The sequence below is a fragment of the Sylvia atricapilla genome, chromosome Z (assembly GCF_009819655.1).
Source record: "Sylvia atricapilla isolate bSylAtr1 chromosome Z, bSylAtr1.pri, whole genome shotgun sequence".
In the NCBI taxonomy this organism is placed as follows: Eukaryota; Metazoa; Chordata; class Aves; order Passeriformes; family Sylviidae; genus Sylvia; species Sylvia atricapilla.
Window position 1 is genome coordinate 11,415,354 of NC_089174.1, and position 20,373 is coordinate 11,435,726.

General features: G+C 39.7%; 1 protein-coding gene across 1 annotated transcript in view; it reads left to right on the top strand.

The window, feature by feature from the left end:
* MSH3 (mutS homolog 3) overlaps positions 1 to 20,373 on the top strand; it is a 91,179-nt gene that overhangs the window by 25,060 nt on the left and 45,746 nt on the right. The window contains exons 9-12 of the mRNA XM_066339742.1: positions 7,284 to 7,396; positions 9,186 to 9,300; positions 15,710 to 15,794; positions 16,363 to 16,472. Coding sequence (XP_066195839.1) covers positions 7,284 to 7,396; positions 9,186 to 9,300; positions 15,710 to 15,794; positions 16,363 to 16,472 — 423 coding nt within the window. The remainder of the gene's footprint in view (positions 1 to 7,283; positions 7,397 to 9,185; positions 9,301 to 15,709; positions 15,795 to 16,362; positions 16,473 to 20,373) is intronic.

A 20,373-nucleotide genomic window follows, 5' to 3' on the forward strand; every position in this document is an offset into this window, starting at 1 on the left:
AATTTAGACTGTTACTTCTGCTGCTGGAAAAGATATATCTTTGAAAATTATGTTTTATACCGACTATTTCCTCCATCAGCTTGATGCTGGAGAGGGGTTGTGATGGTGAGTGCTGATGGCAGTAGGCAGAGATTTGACAGAAGCACAATGGTTACGACTTCACTGAGAGATCTGGTAGGCGGGAAGCCTTTGCAAAAATATTAGAGGAGAGACAGAGAAAAGTGCTTTGTGCTCAGAAGTTTTTGCTGTTGAAAATGAGAACGTTTTGTGTTCCTGTCAGTCGGGACAAGTATGATAAGACAGCATATGTCCTTGTGGAACAAGGAGCTGAGCGTTCATTTTGGGAGGCTGTGTGATACACTGATAGTACTGCGGGGTTCTCAAGAGGCAGTAGAAATGCTGTTGTTTAGAACAAGGTGATAGTCCACATTTTTGTATTAGGGTCTCAAAACAAATTCTTTCAAGTCTATTCTGTCATCTTTTCCTTTGCTTTGCCTGTCCAGAACTTTCTGATTTCTTTTAGTTATGCTCTTCTTATTATTTAATTTATTGGTAATATTTTTAAGTATTTCAAAGGTGTGGTGGTTGTTTTTTTTTTTTTTCCCTAAATGATGCAAGGTAGAATGGTAATAATCTTGAGTTATATAATGAGTAATACAGAACTTAACTTTTCTGTCTGCCAACCTATTGTCTGGTGTTGTAGACTTGCTTTTAGAAGGCCACTTTTGGTAAAACACCTTCTAAAAGGCTTGCTATTTTGAAAAGAAACTAAAATAGTATTAAGTGGTGTCCAGAATGAGTGTGCTTGAGCTTGCTCAAAAAATCACCAGCAAGGGTATGAGGAAGAGTCAGATTAGATATTAAACTACAAAGTGCAACAGCAGTGGTAATATGAAGAATAGAGAATCAAAGAGGGGTACTTTGGCAGTCAGTAGGTGCAGTGATGTAAATGCACAGAGCTGCAGCTGCAGAACAGTTGAGACCAGACACAATAGTAAGAGCTAATGTTGAATTAAATGAGTAATTACTCCCTTTTTATAGTTTGCTGGTCCAGCTGTATGTTGTATGAAGTTTGAGACCCACACTGGAAAAAAATACAGAAAATGACCCTATTTGATGAGAAAGAGCACAGATGATTAACATTTTATTTACGACTTGGCAAAAACTTGGGTGACACAGGGATAAGAAATGCTCCATCTTAGAGAACAAAATGGGGGATTTGGAATTTGGAAATGATCCCAAAAGCACAATGCAGGGTTCATGTTTCATGACCTGCCAGCAAGGTACAAGAAAGAGAGATGGGAAGGAGCCTTCCATGCCTGATTTTAGAATATATGGCATAAATATGGAGTTTCATTACTTTGTCACCAGTGCATTTTTCATCTTCGTTGTATAGATCCAGGTATGTGGAAATACTTGTATTTACCTATGGGGATAATCCCAAGATGTCGTGAGCAAATGGTTGGCTTTGTGTCCTCACTCCTTCCTCACTCCCACTTTGATTCAGAAACAGCTATTTGTCAATCATAGGGTGTAATAGAAAGAAATAATTTCATCAGTGTGCATGTAGTATGGCAGATATTTGGCAGGGTTTTCCTGTTTTTTTCCTGCTTTGTTTTGTGGTGTTCTTGTTGCCTTTGTTTGTTTGTTTGTTTGTATTTGGTTTTTCAGTTTGATTTTTTTTTCATTGTTGTTGATTTGTTTTGCATTTGGTTTGGTATGGGTTCTTTTTTGGTTTGGTTTAATTTGTTTGAAGCCCTGCAAGGAGAGTTATTTGGTTGGCATAATCCTGAATGGAGAAACTGCTGATTTTGGGACACACTTGTGCAGCTGGCTTACCTGGCTGTCTGTATCTCTGTCAGGGTGCAGGTGGAGAGGAGCACTGGGACAGTCACGGGGCAGATTGGTCCAGGCTTCTGATGAGACCAGTGTGAACTGCATCCTCCCAGTATCATGTTCGGTACAGCTCCTGCAAAACACATAGGAAAGTAAATATTACTGGAGGTGTGGGCAAGATGCTGTGCTGGCTCTGAAAAGTTGTGTGATTTTATCCCTTCACAAGGCACTGCAGTTCCCTGTAAGCAGTGCTGGTCGCTGGTTAGGAGCTGCTCTGTGCTGGCACTGTGCAGTAAACTATACATTCTTGGAATATTGAATGGGAAGAATTTATACATCAGAGGTTCAGGCCTCATTTATCCCTCCATGTGTTTGTTCACAGCCACAGATGATGGAGAAAATGGGTACCTTTTATGTAGTTTCTCTGCCACATTTTGAGTCGAGTTTTCTAACACTCTTTATGGCCACCTCAGCCTCACACGATGTTGGAGTGGGATGGAATTGTCCTCTCTGGACTGCCTTTGTGAGTGGAGCAGAGAGTGCTCCCAGGGCAGTGCTGAGCTGTGGAGCTGTGCAGAACACTCACCTCATTTCACAGGGAGCCCTGCTGCCTGCCTGAGTGCTGCTCTCCAGTCTGTTTGGTACGGTTCTGTGAGAGCACTTCCCTGTGAATCATGCTCTGCACATCAGCTGTGAGGATGTGTGAAACTGTGAAATAACCTCCCTGAGATCAAGCAGGTACAGGATCTGCGTCTTCTCTGTTCACAGAATCAGCTTCTGTGCAACTGAGGGAAATTAAATTGATGTGGTGGGATTGCCTTATTTCAATGTTGACTATTGCTCATCCTGGCTATTCGTAGGTGCTAATAAATAGTTTACTAGCAGTTCTTGATCTTTTCTACTTTCCAAGACATGAGTGTAATGTGTTCCATTCCATTCTTCAGACAGGCAGATGGAAGAAGCCTGAAGAAGGTTTCTGTTTGTGGGTGCAGAAGCTGCTACAATATAGTTGTGCTTGTGTTTTGTCCTGTGCTACCTGATTCTGCCCTCACCACAGCCCTTTGCTTTTCTCTAAGCTCCTTACTCCATTTTTTTGGCAGCTCCTGCCTCTGGGTTCCTAAAACTAAAACAATGTTTTCTTAGAATTTCTTGGTTTGAGGCTTGTCGATGTGGTCGGAGTTCTTTTCAGATGCAGTTCTTCCCGAGAAAATCAGAAAATATGTTGAGAAATCTTGGTAGTTTGGATGGAAAAAGGCAAGCAAGGAGTTTTCCTCAAGTTTTTCTCTGTGTCTGTATATTTGTATGTATAAATTCATGTGAGTAAGCAGATACACATATATGTGTGTATTAAAGTGTGTCAGAGTTGCTTCTGGGCTTTTCAGCAGATTCTGGCATTCAGGAGGGGTTTGGGATGGGAGTTTTGGAAGCTGGAGGTCCTGTGGGGCAATGTGTTCTATATAACACACTGATAACACCCATGTGGTGGTTTCTGTTTGGTTTTCATGGACAGCAACGATTTGTGTCAGAATTCAGATATTCAGAGAAGGTGACTGTGCTGCTGTTTTCTTGCAACAGCAGTCTCCATCTCTGGCATCTGAAAGCTGCTCAGAGCAAACGTGGGGAAGTACTTAACTCTGACTGCAGAAAAAGCTATGCTTCTAAAAATGTGTGTGCTCAGTGCCAAAAGAACAACTGCTTGGAATTGTCCCTAAGGCTTTGCCAGAGAAGCTACTGCAGCTCTGTGCCAAGGTTCACCAAAAAAAGGAAGGATGGTTGTTCTCCATTCAAACAGACACACTCAGACCTGAGCCCCCTGACCTGGGAGTGGCTGGGTAACAAAGGCAACACAGTAGTGACAAGTAAAGGAAAAGCAATTTCTGCCAAACATGTTGATAAAGGAAGGGGACACGATGTGCTTGGATATCTGAGAGGACCCGTGCTTGGGTATCTGAGAGGACTAATGCATTCAGGTTGCCTTGCCCTGCTGGGCAGTGCTAGCATTTTTTCCCTGCAGTGACAGGTCATCCCAGCAGAATAAACTATGAGAAATGCAGAGAAAAGAGCAGTTTGAATAAACTGTACAGGAAAAATTAAATTAATCATTTGTGCTTTACAGATCTGGGCTTAGCATAAGAAATAAAAATTTTATGCTAAATTTTAGGAGCAGACACCTTCTCAAATTCTGCATCATTGATGTCCTTGTGTTGTGATACACGACTGTGCAGGGAAATTTTAGTCCATGCACCCCTGTATGTGAATGTACTAATGCAAATGAGCACAGCAGATAGTAGTTGAAAGGTAAAATTCTACAGTTACTTTCTTTTCTTAGGAGGACTTGCTGAGCTTTAAGAAAACTTGGTTTGGACTTGTCTGTTTTGCAGAAAGTCTTTATTCCTGTCCTTTATGTCTGTTTAATTGTGAATGGTAGAGCAGCAATGAAGTGATCTCTGCTTTATTCAGCAAACTGCAGTTAGCTTTTGTGCTTAAAGCAAGCTCATTCTTCATAAAAGATTTTGTTATTTTTTATATATCTTGAGTCAGTTTCTGTAAATTAGTTTTATTTATGTTGCTTCCTTTTAGTTTCTACAATTTTCATAAATGTTTTTCTTAAGAGACTTTTCCATCAAACTGAGAGCTCTTCTTTAAATATTTTTCCTACAGCACTTGTTAAGCAATGAATTTTAAGTGGATGCATTGAATTGTCAGATACATAGAGGAATTATACCCAGCAGTGTTGATCCTTTTCCACTTTGCCAGCAGGGTGACAGATTAATCAGTCACTCCAGTAACAGAATCGCAGAAGTGTGTAGGTTAGGATGCACAAGTTACATTATTCCATTATTCCATTATTACAGTGTGTGTAGGATCCCCTCCTTTATTTAGCTGTCTGTGGACACACTGATTTCAGATCCTTGGCTGTGCATGGTGGTCATGTCTTTGGGCAGCTTTTGTGATTTATCCTGAGAGAGGCAGTTCTGCCCGAAACTCCAGGTGTGGGAGAAGCAGGGTGTTCTGATGGGGGCACTGGGGGTTTCTCCCTCCAAGCTCCCTGGTCACTCAGTGTCCAGTTCAGGGGGTGCTGAAGGACTGGACAGGGGAGGTGAAGGAGCTTTGAGGGGTTGGACTGATGTCTGATGAGCTCAGGGACTGAGAGCATGGCTTGTTTTCAGGGAGCTGGGAAGAGTTGAACTGCAGCCCATTTGGAGCTTCTGACAAGAGTGATGTTTACAAGAGTTGATGGTGAATTCACTTCTATTTAAATAGGCATTGGTGGCTGGAAAGATGAAATAAGCATCGACATATCATCCTGCCTAAAACCAGGAAAATGGCCTTTGGTGATCATCTTGCTGCACAAAGGACATACATGAAAACCTTCTGCAGCAAACTTTGTTTTCATACATCTTGATAAAAATTTAGATTTTTTCATGCTTTGACTCTGTAACTTTCCATTTTTTTACTGTATCTAAAATATCAGGTGTGTACTCGCAATCAGAATGTCATATATATATTTGATGTTGCTGTATCTAGACTACAAGTACTAAAAAATGTGAAGATCTTTCAGATCATTGAGCTAATAATATTAAATTAGTGAATAATTTAAAATGTTTCCCATTTATAGATCTGGCGAACAAAAATACTGTCAGAGGTCAATCAGTGTAGATTTATTGTAACTATCATATTCCAGAATTTATGCTAGGGAGTTGAATACGTTTGGTTATAAAAGGGAAGAAAATCACAAATATGTTAAAGAAAATTATTCCAATTAATGTTTAAACATTACAAAACAAACAGACATAGCCTGAACTATCCAGTAAAATACACCCAAAGCCTTCCTTTTTTGACTTTTATTCTACAAATTAGCTCTGCAGACCTTCTTGAGCCTTTCTTTTCTGTAGTCGTTGCTATAAAAACATAAAGAGCTAGAAACAAAGAATAAAATTTTTGTTTAAAGATATTTCTCTATGTCCCTAACTCACACATGGTCAGCAGAAAGGGCATTCTGTCTCTTAAGGCTGAAACAAAGGTACTGTGCTAATCTCAGGTATCATCCATCACCTCATGAAGTAGTGCTGAAGGGGTGTTTTTGCGCCACTGCAGTGAAACTGCAGTGTTTTACCATTTTACATTTACAGAAAGGGATGGATGTGCATATGATTGGTGGGGGTTGGAGCAAGGGGAAAAAGGCAAGGAAGAAAACAGCTGACTGCTGTTGGTATTTTTCCTTTGCTTGAGGAATGTTTGCTCATTCTGAGAAGGGTTGGGGAGAGGGGACTCCCAGAGAGTATAAAGACTGAAAACTTAATTTGATCAGTCAGTTAAAGGCAGGGAAAGTATCACAGAGCATGTGCTAGGGCAAGTCTGGTTAGTTGGACATGTGGTGTGGAAATTAACTCTCATTTTTAAGAGCTGGGCCTCAGGGATGTATTGATCCTTTCAGGTGGGAGTATGTTGGATGTAAAGCGGAAAATCTGTCTGTCTGTTTTTTTCCTGTGAAGTTGAAAAGCCCTGCTTTTCAAGGGTATTGATTAACTTCCTGCTGTAATACCTACACAATCCCTCTCATTCGCATGATTCCAGTCTTCTCAAAGCACTTGGTTAATTCACATCCCGTTGTAGTGTGAGAGTGAGTGAAAACCCCGAGGCCAAGTAGTTTTGTGTATGCTGTTTCACTGGAGCTTTCTCCTGGCCAGTCGTTCAGTGCTCACTATGTAGTGTAATTGTGCTCAAGGCTGTCAGGGCACCATGTATTCTTCTTTGTGGCTTTTTAACTAGCATATCTGTTCAATGCTTATCAACAACTGTGCAAATTGTAGTGATAAAGCAGCATCCAGTCTTCATTTCAGCAACCAGTTAGGCAAAACAGCCAGTGTGGAAATGCTGCACTTTGTAAAGTTTGCTGTGTTTGCTGGTGCTGTTAGACTGGGAGGAGCTGCTGATATGCTGGCAAGAGTGAGTTATCAGAAATAACATCCTTGGCTGCCTAGACTGCAATAAGACTGAAAGAAATCCAGCCCTTGAGTTCTACAGCATGAAACAAAATCTTCTGAGACAAAGGATAATTAAATATTGCAACAGAAAAGCTTAAGTACTTGATCATCAAAAGTCTTTAAGAAGAGATAAGGCAAATACTTATGACTGGTGAAGACATGTTTGTATCTACCTTGCAGGTATGCTGGACCACCTCTTGCAGTCTATCTTTTGGCTGTGCTTGCTGCTTTTGGGTTTGCTTTATTTGCAGTTTCACAGAGGTTAGAAGAAACATTTAAAAAAACACACCACATTTGGAAATGTTTTCAAGCAGCTTTAATAGCTCATCTTTTCATTCTTTACCCATTCAACTCCTAACAAAGCAAAGACAAAAGAAAGTGTACCTTTGTAACCTCCTTCAGTGCTCTTTCACAAAGGGAGTGTAAAAACCTGAAAGTCGAATTATTTTTTTTTTACAGGTTACAGGATGACAGGATTAGGATAGAAAGGATGGAAAACCTCAATTTTGAGTACAGCCATGCTTTCCAGAGGGTTACTGACTTCTATACAAAAGAGGTGCCTGGTGCTGCAGGTATGTCATTCAGATTTTTATGCAAAAGAAGTACCTGACATTACAGGTCTTTCATTCCAAAATATCTTTGAAGCATCCATCCTATTAGCTTTTACATTCATGCAGGCTTTTGGAAACCTTTGGCACAGAAAATGTGCTTCATTTTCTGCACAGTGGGATCTTATGTTGGGCTTGAAGGAAAAGGAATATTATTTAAATAGAAATGACCACAGGGGTGCCATTACTTTTTTTCATAGCTTGAAGGTGTGTGTTTAGACATTTAAATTTAAATGTACATAACAGCTGAGGAGGATCACTCAACATCTGAAATGTTTCTCAAGTTCACAGAAACCCAGAATATCTGGGGCTGAAACAGATCTCTGGAGCTCATCTAGGCCAACCCTCCAGCCCCAGGCAGGGTCCCCTGGAGCAGTGACACAGGAACGTGTCCAACTAGGGTTGGAGTATCTCCAGAAAGAGAGGATCTATGACCACTCTGGGCAGCCTGTTTCAGTGTACTGCCACCCTCAATGTAAAGAAGTTTTTTCTCATGCTGAAGTTGAACTTATGGTTTATTTTATGGCCACTGCTCCTCATCAGATCACTGGGCACCGTTGAAGAGAGTCTGGCCCCATGCTTTGACACCTCTTTGAGGTATTTATATGGATTGACGAGGTCCCCTTTCAGTCTTCTCTTCTCTAGACTAAACAGGCTCAGCTCCCAGTCTCTCCTCATAAGAGATGCTCCAGCCTTTTAATCATCTTTATGGCCTCTGCTGGACCCTCTACAGCAACTCCTTGTCTTTCTTGAACTCTGCAGCTGAGAACTGAACACAGCATTCCATATGTGGCCTCACCTGGCCAGGGCAGAGGGGCAGGATCCCTTCCCTGACCTGTTGGCCACACTCTTCCTGATGGACTCCAGGATCCCACTGGGCCTCCTGGCCCTGAGGACACTCTGTCAGCTCATGGTGAACTTGTCATCCCCCAGCACCCCAGGTCCTTCTCCACAGAGCTGGTCCCTTGTAGGTCACTCCCAGTCTGTTCTTGTACTTGGGCTTATTCCTCCCCAGGTCAGGACTTGTAATGCCCTTGTTGAACCTCCTTAGGTTTCTGTCTGCCCAGCTCTCTCAAGCAGTGTTCCCTTGGTGAATCCCTGCTGGCCACTCCTGATGACCTTTCTTCCTGCATGCTTGGTGATGACCTCTGGAGCCTCCTTCCCAGGGATGGAGATGACTGGTTGGGAGTTTCCTAGGCCTTCTTTCTTGCCCTTTTGGAAGACAGGAGTAACATTCTTGTTAGTAAATTCTAAAGTTGTTCTGGGTGTTACCTGAGAACAGGAGAACAGTTTTAAAAACATCCTGAAAAAAACAGAACTATTTTACATTTTTAGAAATACCAGTTCATGTTGTGGTGTCGTGGAGTGAGTTTTCCTGTTGTTGCAGCTGGAACAGGCGCTGTAGTAAAGCACTGTGCATGAAAATGAAGATGTCAGAATTCCACTCTTAGTTTGTATATTTAGAAGATTGTTATGCCAACAGTTAGCCATTTTTCTTATGAAGAAAACCCCATGGAGTCAAATGTTTCATAATGTGTTTACACTGTTACAATGTTCTGCATTATTTGGAACCATGTTATTTTGGAGCCTTGCTTTACGTTGATTTATAAATATCATAAAACACTGTACATACATTACATATTTCTATTAGAATAAATAGAAAAGCAGATTATGCTTTTTTCTACAATACCTCAGTAGCAGACAGGGAGTTAACCAGAAAGTAAACATTTAAGAAGAATTTTCTTTTTTTTAGGTCCTCAAAACCTATCTGTAATACTAAGCTTGGATAAACCTGTTATTTGCTCTCTGGCAGCAGTAATTGCATATCTCAAAGAATTTAATTTGGAAAAGATGCTCTACAATCCAAGGTGAGTTGTCTTATATAAATTTCCAATTCAAAGCACCACTTCTTGCAGATTTTGTCAGATAGTGTCCCTGATTGTAATGAAAAACCTGCTAGTGATAAACATAGTCTTTGTAAGAATGGGACTTACGTTTGATTTCCTAATCAGAACTGAAAGAATCAAGTAGATTTTTTTTTTGGTGTTTCAGGAAAACTTCTATGAAGTATGTTTGTGTAGACATTACTGTCAGTGATGTGAATGACCAGGTACTGCTGCTAGGTGTCACTGAAAACAAACAAGGTGCAAAAACTTGTAGATACTAGGGAGAAAATTTTTCAAGTTTGTTTGTATCAGCTGTGACGTCTCAACCTCAGTTTTACTGTGTAACCAAAACGTAGGGCTTTTCCGGGCATTTTACAAAAAAAAAAAGAAAAATTTACTGTTGCAACTTTGCTTTGCGGATGTCCTTGCAGTTTGTCAGCAGTGTGTAAATAAAGTTTTCTTTCTATAGCTCTGAGGGCAGTTATAAACTCCAGTGTGCTGTAATATTTAGGTAGTACTCAGCAGGTCTTTTGGAGTTGTTGGGTCTAGTTATCAGTTTTAAAGAGAACTGTTTAATGCATCCTTGCTTTCTGGAAAATCCCTTGGCTAGACTCAGTGGTAAGTAGGAGTGGGGAGAAGGATCATGGCAAAAACTGTTCCTAGAACACCACCATTTGTGCAAAGTTACTGCAAAACCACACAGGCATGGATATAACCTTGTCATCTAAGTAGTCCGAACACTTGGGTTTATTAGATATGCTGAAATGAGTACTCAAGATTTGTGACAGGCTTATGCAGGTGGAATCAAATGAAAATGGAAAGATGGCACTGCTAAAGCTTCTCTTACCCTGTCTTGCACGAGTATAAAGCATTGCTGTCCTACCTGACTCAGCTTTGAAAATATCACTGAGGGTTATTAAATAAAACAGCTTTATGTATTGCGTTTTCTCTGCAAAATATTCTCCCAGTTGTCTCAGTATTCCTCTGTCCCATAAGTATAGAGGATTTAATAAAGTCACTCTGGCTGAAGAGTGGAAACTTAAAAATATGCCATGTTATTTGTAGATCATTCACATGTTGTGTGGGATTCTGAGAGTTTGAAGCCTAATTTTGAAGGGCTCCCTACATTACCAGTTTAGATTACCAGCTGCATTTAAAGCATCAACTGGAGGTGCCAGCTTTAAACACTGCTTAAACACTTTCCAGGTGTCCACCAAAATATTTGGAAATTATACATACATTCTGAATTTTGGAGTGAATTTCTTTGCTTAGGTTGCCCTTCTCTCCAAGTTGTATTTGAATGTTAGCAAAAGGTTTGATGTGCTAATAAACCTAATGGGGAAGAGATTCCTGTGGCATCTTCCCTGCTGGTCCATCATGGGACATACTGATCTGTGGTGTTCCTGCACTGTGGTGTGCCTGCTTATTTTCTTTGACTGCCTTTTTTTAAAAATAACTTTTTTTAGTATGCTGGCATAGGTGGAGAAATCTTAGAGAACTTCTGAGGAAGAAAATGAATTCCAAGGAAATGCCATTTCTTGGTCAGCTCGCGAGTCACTGCTGTCACAGTGTCCTGTGTGCAATCACACAAGAAGTGACTGTTCTTTCAGGTGGAGAAAATGTGAAATCCATCTTTTATGTAGAATTAATTCAGTAGAATAGGGTAAATATAATTATGTGGGGGCTTATGTAGCAGCAGTCAGTCACATTTGTAACAGCTGTATGCTGAAATCAAGTACATTATAGACTGGGAAGGAAAAGCACTAAATCTTAGCTTTGACATTTGCTTTTTTGCTGAAGGTTGTTCTAATGGATTTCTGGGGAGTGTATGAGCATCTGAGGGAAAAGGCAAAGAAATACTTAATATCTTGGTGATGTTCTGCGAAGAAATAAAATAACATTTTTTGAGATAACTTCATTATCTCAAAAATGGTCAGGAGCTTGGATTCTGCTATGTTTGTTTCTAAAGCCTTCATGCTCCAACTACCCAATACTGAATTCCACTTGCTGCTTGTAGTATGTCATGGGGATCATCAAGTTGAGCCAAATATTCAGGCAAACTCAATATTGATATTTTTTCTAATGCCAGTGAAATGCTATCTAAATACTTAACAGTGAAAGACTTCTAAGCAAATGATGTCAGGCTCATGAATATCCTGAATTAGAAAATAGAAGAGAAATCACTTCCATTGCAGTGTCAAGCAGCTTAAAATTCCTGGAATAATTCAGGTCAGTGAGCATATACAGGTCAGTTGGAGAGCATGAAGTGGGTGTTGTGAGATAGTTTTCAGTTTGTTTATGTGTCGCAGGTCTGGATGAAGAAGACCTGTTTCACAAGGAAGAATGACAGAGAAATTCATTACACCTCTGTACCTTCTTTGGACAGACACTGTTCTCCCAGCTGAAAAAAATAATTCCATTTCAGTTTAATAGGAAGAGTCATGAATTATTGTATGGGTCAAGGAATCCTCATTGGTGGGGGGAAAGTAGGTTTTGCTTTAATATTTTGATGAAGCTTTTAAGCCTACTTTTAAGATTCTTAAAAAAAAAATGTAACAAAGAAATAAAGATTTCTATGACAGCAGGACCCCAAGCTATGGCTAGGCTGCTTGAGAGTTCCAGCAGCAAGCAAAAATAGATTTAATAATGAATGGTACAAGTTTTTGTTAATCAGTGTGTTCTAATACCTTTGCATATGGAGAGACCTTTATTAAAGGCTTTTGTCAAGAAGTTAGTATACATCTAGGAGAGGTTTTCAAGTACATTTGAGCATCCAGTTTTGTTTCCAAAAAAACATCGTTTGCATAGCAGTTGCTGAGGAAATGTGTCTTGGTGTATTTCAGTTTTACCTCTGTGTTTTCCAGCATGTTGGATATGGAGGAGAGAGACTTTGCAGATAGTAGTTTGTAGGTTTTGAATAATGATGGATGAACTTCAAGAAATGTGGGAAATAATACACAAAACAAAAAGGCATTCAGATCAAAAATTCTAGCCCTGTGGAAAAACTCACTAATGTATTTAAACATGGTTAATTAAATAGAAAACATAGTCTTGAGCTTAATATCTTTGGGCTTTACTACACAGATTGTGGTGAATGTCTTTGGTATGGAAACTAAAGAAGACTAGTGCTTCTGAAAAAAGGAGAGACTTGTTTTTATTTCTTAAAGATTTTAGGGATTCCTGTGTTTCTTATCTGTGTAAGTTCATTCTGTTGTTTATTGGCCCCTAGAGATCTCAAAGACATAGACTCTAGAGCTCTGTAAAAGGTAATTGAGCAAAGAAAATCTGTTGCTTTCAGGGTGCCTTGCAGCTTCACTCAGAAACATTAGACATTTTGAAAATTAAAGTAGTTGAAAATTCGTGATCTAAATAATATGTGTTCACTTAGGCTGAGATACTGAGTATAAAATGATATTTATTATCTCCTGTGGAAAAAATAATGAACACAGCATTAAAACCACCATTCACTGAAAGCTTCTCGAGAGGCAGTCATGGAATTCAAGACTGGTTTGGATCAGAAGTGACTTTCAAGTTTCTCCGATGCCACCCTGCCATGGCAGGGACACCTTCCACTATCCCAGGCTGCTCCAAGCCCCAGTGTCCAGCCTGGCCTTGGACACTGCCAGGGATCCAGGGACAGCCACAGCTTCTCTGGGCACCCTGTGCCAGGGCCTCCTCACCCTCCCAGGGAACAATTCCTTCGTAAAACTAAATATTTCCTTCTTTAGTATAAAACTGTCCTAACTGCCTGTGTGGAAAGTTGCTCTCAGTCTTTTTTATAAACTCCCTTAAATACTGAAAAAAATGGCACAGCTGATCCAGTTTCTCCAGCAACACATAATCACTGAAGTCTGGGGATATACTTCACTGTCCTAAAGCAGAACAGTAACCTTTTCACACTTATCGTCTTGTGATCCTACTCTGAAAAAGTAATTTTATGGGCAGGAACCTCATTGTCATGAGTATTCCCTATAAGATTCCCAAAGGTCCACAGAAGCTTCTGTTTGTTTATTCTTTTCCTTTCTCTAAGCCCAGAGATGACTTGACCCTGACTTTCCACACTCCTCTGTTACGGACTTGCCAGCTGTTTTTTCCATTACTTGGGTTTTGTGCTGCTTGAGTGCCTGAGACTGTTGCAAGTCTGTGCTTTGAAACTGGGGTCACAGTGTCACCTACAGGAGGAGTTATGGCCTTGTAATGCTGTCAGAATGATTTCTAGAAGGTTGCTTTCAGCGGTGCCGGGTGGGCTGGTAGCCGCACATTAGCATTTCACATAAGGGTTGTGCTGAGACCTTTGCTGCAAAACCAGCCCTGACTTAATAGTTACCTACGGCTGCCTTCTGCCATTTGGTCTCTAAATACCTAATAAAGAATGTGGGATTTTTTCACATTTTTATCAAGTTCTGATCCCAAGCTGAAGGAAGATGAGTGGGTGGAAGCAAAACATGTTCTGTGCTGTGACATGTGGAATTGTTGGTTGGGCATATCCTGCAGTTGATCTTGGCTGTTACTCATGTACTCTAAACTCTCAATTACCACGATTAATAGCAGGGTGAAGTAACTAAGATAAAGAAAACACCTGGGTAATGTAAGACACACATAATTTATGCTGTGAAAACAACTTCAGCCTGTCTGATCTGAAAGAACTGTAAATATACTGTGAAAGAAGAGTAAATCCACTGCGGTGGAACAGAGTGAGTTGTCTTCAGACACTGCTGAGCAGCCCTGCTGTGAACAGAGTGCTAGGTGCTCTAAAGCCAGAAGTGTGGGAGCACCAGAACCAGAAAAATCCACAATCCCAAACCACTGATGTTACAGGGAAACCCAGGAGCATCCTCTTGGTCTTGGAGAGGAGGTGGAAGGGCTTAGTTCTCACCTCGCTGGGTTTAAGAGACCAGAGGCTTAAGTTAAGCAGTGCAAATTAGAAAACTGCACTTGGTCCTGGGTGCAGAAAGGTGCTTTTGGAACAGCAGATGGGATTTGTTCTTTCATGCAGGGAGTGGGAGCCAAGCAGAAATAATTCCTCAATAATTTTTGCTAGCATCAGCAGTTGTGACTGAAGATAATAGAAAGTAGTATTGTTTTGTTGCTTACAATATTGTGTAATTTGGAAAGTGTTGTTGTTTTTGCCTCCAGTGTTTCCTTTGCTGGTCAACTTCCTTGGTTTCCAAAATAGCACACAAAGCAGAATAATTATGACCATGGGTACAGTTCTGAGTCAGCTGTACTTCCAAGCTGTCATTAAACTTCTTGAGGGCCCTCAGTTGAATCTGCTTTTTTTTTTTTTTTTTTTAAAACAATTCTGTGGAAAATACTTCTAATTTGACCCATAATTTAGGGAAAAAATTGGTAGCAGGCCCAAGCACCTGCATACAACATAAATATATAAGATTAGTCTCTGAATATTTCATTTTTCTGAAAGTTTTGGTTCTGTTCTTGTTTTTAGTGTAGCAGCTGTGTGTGCCTAACAGGAAAAGGTTGAGCATTCAAGTACTTTTCCACAGGGTTTAAAATTGAATGCACTGAAAAACTTTTTGTGAAAAGTGAAGAAAATAGTTTTAAATCTTGCCCAGCAAGTGGTTCTGCTTAGTCTAAGACACCAAAGAGTGTCCTAGATTCTGTGCAAAGGGTGGACAGCAGGATGATTAACCCAGACAATCATGACTTGATTTGTCAGAAGCATTTAGTGAGGATACTGCATTTTACAGTCCTTACTATTAAATGTGTGTCTGAGACTGAAGTGATTTTCAGATCTAATATGATTGCACACTTAATACCATTATTTCATTAATGGTGATTCTAAAGCAACACAACATTTGCATTGATCTCATCCAGTTCTGTTAAGGAATATCAAAAAGTCAGATAATTTAGGTCATGGTTATTTCATATTAAAACAAAATAAAATAGTTTCAATCTCCCCTATTTCTATTTTCTTACATAATTGCACTTGCAGGCTGTTCTAATTTGCTGTAGTAATAAAAAGTATTATGTATTTGGATACGATGTTTTGATGATGAGTTGTGTTAAAAATCTGTTCCATTCTTCAAGTATTAGTTGTTAGTCCTAGCATTGCTAAATTGTAAACTGAATAAATTAGCCATTTAGTGGAAAAAGGCTAGATAACAGGAGGGTTGGATTTTGTTCTGAGCTTTGTCAGAGTTATTGTAAGAAATGGGGAAGTGAATCTGAAATTTTATTTTCCCAAGCAGGAAGTTAAAAGAAGTTATTAGTGTTCAGTTCTTTTATTTGAAGAGATTTTAATTTCTTGTTTGACTTTTTAAAATTTATTTGCTTAACAGTTGAATTCTCTAATGTGAGAAACATGACAGTGTTTCAGTGTTCTGCCCATGCCCAAGTTTTAAGATATAACATCTGAAATTCTTCTCCCTAGCAATTTCAAACAGTTGTCCAGTGAAACTGAATACATGACAATTAATGGGACAACAATGAAAAATCTTGAAATTTTACAGAACCAGGTAAGGACAAATGTAATGTTTTTTAAATAAATGCTGATATTTTCACAGCTGTTTGACCTACTTTTCCCAATGAAGTTCATCAGATTGCAAATCTGACCCGTAAGTCTTAAATTATTTAAATGGGATCAGACTGGAGATAACATTTTCAGAAGCATAAATGAAGTTAATGTGTACAAGCATTTAGTATGAGTTAGGAACCTTGCTGCACTTTGACTAACAAAGAACTTTCCTGAAATTTAATTTCTTCAACAACTGCTGTGGAGTCATGTCTGCAGTAGGGTTTGGTTTTGTGTTCCTGCTCAGAGCTTTACACACAGACTTATTTTAATTGTTTATTTATCCTGGTCATTTCCTAAAAATTGTTTCTAACTAAAGGAAAAGCATACATAAGTATCTTATGTCTCCTGAGGTTCTTCATGTAAGGCATTGTTGATGAATGAAATTGATAATGAATGTACAATTGCCATGTCCTAAAGCCCAAACACAGTGTTTTGAGTAATGTGAAGATCCTACCACTGCAAAACTAACTGCTCAGTTAAAAATAATTAAGTTATTTTTGTTGTTTCAGACTGACATGAAAACAAAAGGAAGCCTACTCTGGGTCTTGGATCATACTAAAACTTCATTTGGACGTCGAAGATTGAAGAAATGGGTAACCCAGCCCCTCCTGAAATTAAGGTGAGGTGTTCCCTTCTCCTGGGCTAAACCTCTGTTTTCTAGTTGTGATATTGAGTATGCTCAAGGAATCTGTCCAGAAGACCTGAGATCCACAGCAGAGTTTGCACAGCAAATGATGCGGTAGAAGCGGTAGGTGTTATGTTTAGGTTTGGAGGAGTTAAACCATTCTTTTTGGCACAGATAAATAGTAGTGGGTTTGGATCAAGTTAGAAATTCCTTTGCAGAAGTCAGATTGGTTACCATTCTAGTTCTGTATCCTTTTTTATACAATGAATGAGGATCACCTGGGATTGGAGGTTGTTTTGTTCCTAAACTAGCCAATTATTGTTGGATGTCTTCCATGCTTCACAAGTATTTACATCCTTAATATGTTTAATTTCTTCTAAAGTAGCTGTGGATGCTTTTGTTATCCCTGTATGCAATGTATTGTGCAAGAGAGAATCCCTTTTTATTAATCCTGAAATCTGATGATTATTTGGCCACTTCTGTATTTTGACCTGTGCTTGACTTATCACTGCAGTAGAAGTGCTGTGTTTTATAGCAGTATTATGCTGGTTTTCGCTTATCTCAGTTTTGAAATGGACACCATCTTTCTGATTTCTGTTTGCAGACTTGATTTGAGTGTTGTGCTTGAATGTATAGTAAATAGCAGTATTGAGTCCATGGGCTCAATAAAACAGTATTGAGTCCATGGGTTGCATTTGACTACATTTTGAGTTTTTGGATCCGTTCGAGTATGTGTTTCCTGAGCACTGTCAATGTAGGGTTCATCAAAGTTGTCACTTTGTTCCCTTCAGTTGTAGCATACAGGAGATCTTTTGACTTGGTTATTCATAAGTTATTTTTTCCCCTCTGTTTTACTTTTGAAAATATACTAAGCAGTTTTAATGTTTCTTACTTTTTTACAGGTTTAAATACTGGGATATACCCATTAGTGTTTTAGCATCTTGCTGTTAATTTACCAATTGTTTCTTCAGAAGCATTTTTTTCCTTGACCAAATGTAGTATGTTAAAGCACTGTACTTCTGCAGCATCAGTACTTAATTTTCTTATTAGCATTTTTCTAATAAGTTAATTTCAGTGGCCCTATATGTATTTTTTTTTTTATTCTTCTGATAAAAGCTTTTGTGTATCTTACCCACTTCCAAAGGCTTTCAATGTAACCACCCTAAACAGCATGGAAGTTAATTAGGGCATTGTGTCATGAAAAGCATTTAGGTGGAAGTTCGGGGCCACTTTGCAGGGATAAATGTAGATAAATCAGTTTATTTCCCTCCCTGCTGGGTTTGTGTATGCAGTTGTCAGTGGAGGGAGCCAGAGCACTGAGGATGGCCCCAGGCTCCTCCCAGGCCTGGCTGTGCTGCTGGAGTGACCACACCGAGTGACCATGCCAGTGAGGGAGCAGCTCAGACATCACTCCACAGGGAAATGGAGCTCCTACCTGGGACAGCAGGCAGAAACTACTTCCCCAGGACTTCAGGCCCTCTTTGTTAACCAATGTGTTTAAATTCTCCCTTGTCTCAGTGCAGAACCAGCTTTACAGGTTTGTAGTTTTGTTTCCTTCTCTTACCCCTCTGCTCCTTCCTACTTCTAGAGAGTGATACTTGGCACTTGCAGGCTGCTGTGGCTGGAGGTGATGGTGCTCCTCAGTACTACTTGAAGCTAAAAAAGCTGTTTTGTTCTGTGTAATTCTCCTTTTCTGACTCTCAAGTTGTATTTTACATAGTCACTGCATCAGGCATCTGGCAGTATTGTTCCCAGTAATGCACACAAATGAACTCAGAGAATATTCTGTAATTGTAATTCACCTGTGCCTCCTGGAGTGACATTCTCAGAGGAAGTAAGGCTTCTGTACTGCATCTTTTCCAGTCAGTGAGTAGGTGTATCAAGAAGTGAGAGGGTGTAATTACTGCTTTATGCCTTAGAGTTGAAAATCACTTGGGATGATGACTAAATTTCCTGTGAAGAAACCGTACATTAGGCTGAATAAAGATGGAATGTGTACAGACTCATTTGGGCAAACTTGGAGATATTCTTTAAATCATCAGTGATGCAATACATGTAGAGACAAGATGTGTACATTTGGGAAAAAAAAGAAATGACAAAAAAATATTTAATCAAGAGAGGTGTAATGTCCTCACTTACTTACCTGGCTACACAAAGATAATGAGGTAAGAGTGTATCAGTCACTAACAGCTGAGCTTTATAGGAGGAATGAAGAAGGTTGTTTTTTTGTAGAAGTTACTAATTTGTGGATTATAGAAGTATTACCTTACCTCTGAAATTCGAGTTCCATCGAGTGCCTTTCTTGCCTGGTAAGTGTAACTGTAAGTGGAATGGAAGAAAAGGAGATGGATGGCCTGTAGCATTTCTGGGTAAGTAAAACCCGCTGGCCTCACTCTGGCAATGAGTTGCCTCAGGAAAAGCAACAGGGGTAGCCAAAGGGCTCAGGACAGCTCTCAGGGTCCAGTGTTGCAGCACAGTGTGATTTTTGTGTCTTGGTGTGCAACAGTTACAAATAATTTCTTTCCTAATGTGAAATAGATGTCAGAACCGTTGAGGCTGATGTCAAAGACATTGCTTTTTCAATAGCTGCATGACGAGGAGTAAGATAAGGTTCACATGGGCCTGGCTGAGCAAACCTGGCTCTGGTTTTAATCTCTTGTTTTGTTGTGTATTTTCGGTGTTGTACTGTATAGACACTGCCCTGCACATGGCCAATCTGAAACCTCACCCTTGCAGAATGTGTCCTTCCCCGTCTTTGTAATACAGAGACATTATCCATATCCATTAACCATAACCCATATGCCTTCTTCCTTCCCTCCCCAGGTGTCAGGGAGTGTTGATTACCCATCTGCAGTACAAACAGACAAATAAATACTGCATCATTTCCCTGGCTAGGTATTAATTTGTGTCTCTGTGCCTTTCTCAGCTGTTGATTCTTGCACAATTCCTACAAAATTTGTTTTCTTGATATATCAAACACATAAATATATCAAACTTGTCAGAGTTGGCTGGAGTTAACAAGGAGTTCAAAACTGGAAAAGGCAGATGAGTAGAGTAGCACAATTAGATAGAGGTTTTTTATTTCCATAGTAGATCAGTCTGTAAAGCTAATAAAGCTGTGACTAGGTATTTAAAGTAGGATGATGCACATACAGAGCAATTGATAGCCATTGTAGGGGAATATCTGTAGATTCCATTCCTGTGGAGCGACCTCTGTGTGTGCAGAAAGCACTGCATAAGGGATGTGATTTCCCCATCCTCCTAGTCTGCTCCTGCACAGGTGGAATGTCTTTTAATGGGGTTTTTTGGTTTCTAGTGCCATAGCCAGGAGGGAGGGAGTGACCTTGCTGTGGGACTGGGTGATAACCTGGCTGCTGTTGCCGTCTGTTGCAAAAGTGTTTCCTTTCAGTTAAAAGAATTCTAATGGAAAATTTCAAAAGCTTAGGGATGTGTGTGAGATAACCTGGAAGGGTGTGTGATGTGAACATACTAGTTTGCACAGTAATCTCTCTCTTTGGGGTGTTCTTTACAGGTTTTTGAGGGTTTTCATGTTTGTTGTAGTTAAAAAAGACTGAATGATGCACAAGTGCCTCGATTGTGTTTCTTCAATACTCTTTTGTCTCTCTTAAATTTTTAGTGTTACATATGATGTGCCTGCATTTATTTGTAGTCAAGATCACCTGATCTTTTTTTAGTTAAAGCTGATGTTTAAACCTCAAGAAAAGAGAAAAGTAGTATATGTTTAGACAGTTGCCAAAAATATGTCAACCACCTTTGCTTTTGTGCTTCAGAGAAACCAAAATTTTAATTACCTCTCAAAAACTGGATTTTTATTTTTTCCCTGAGATTCTAGTTTACTTTGTCCCCTCTTTCTTCCAGTTCTGGACAATGCTTT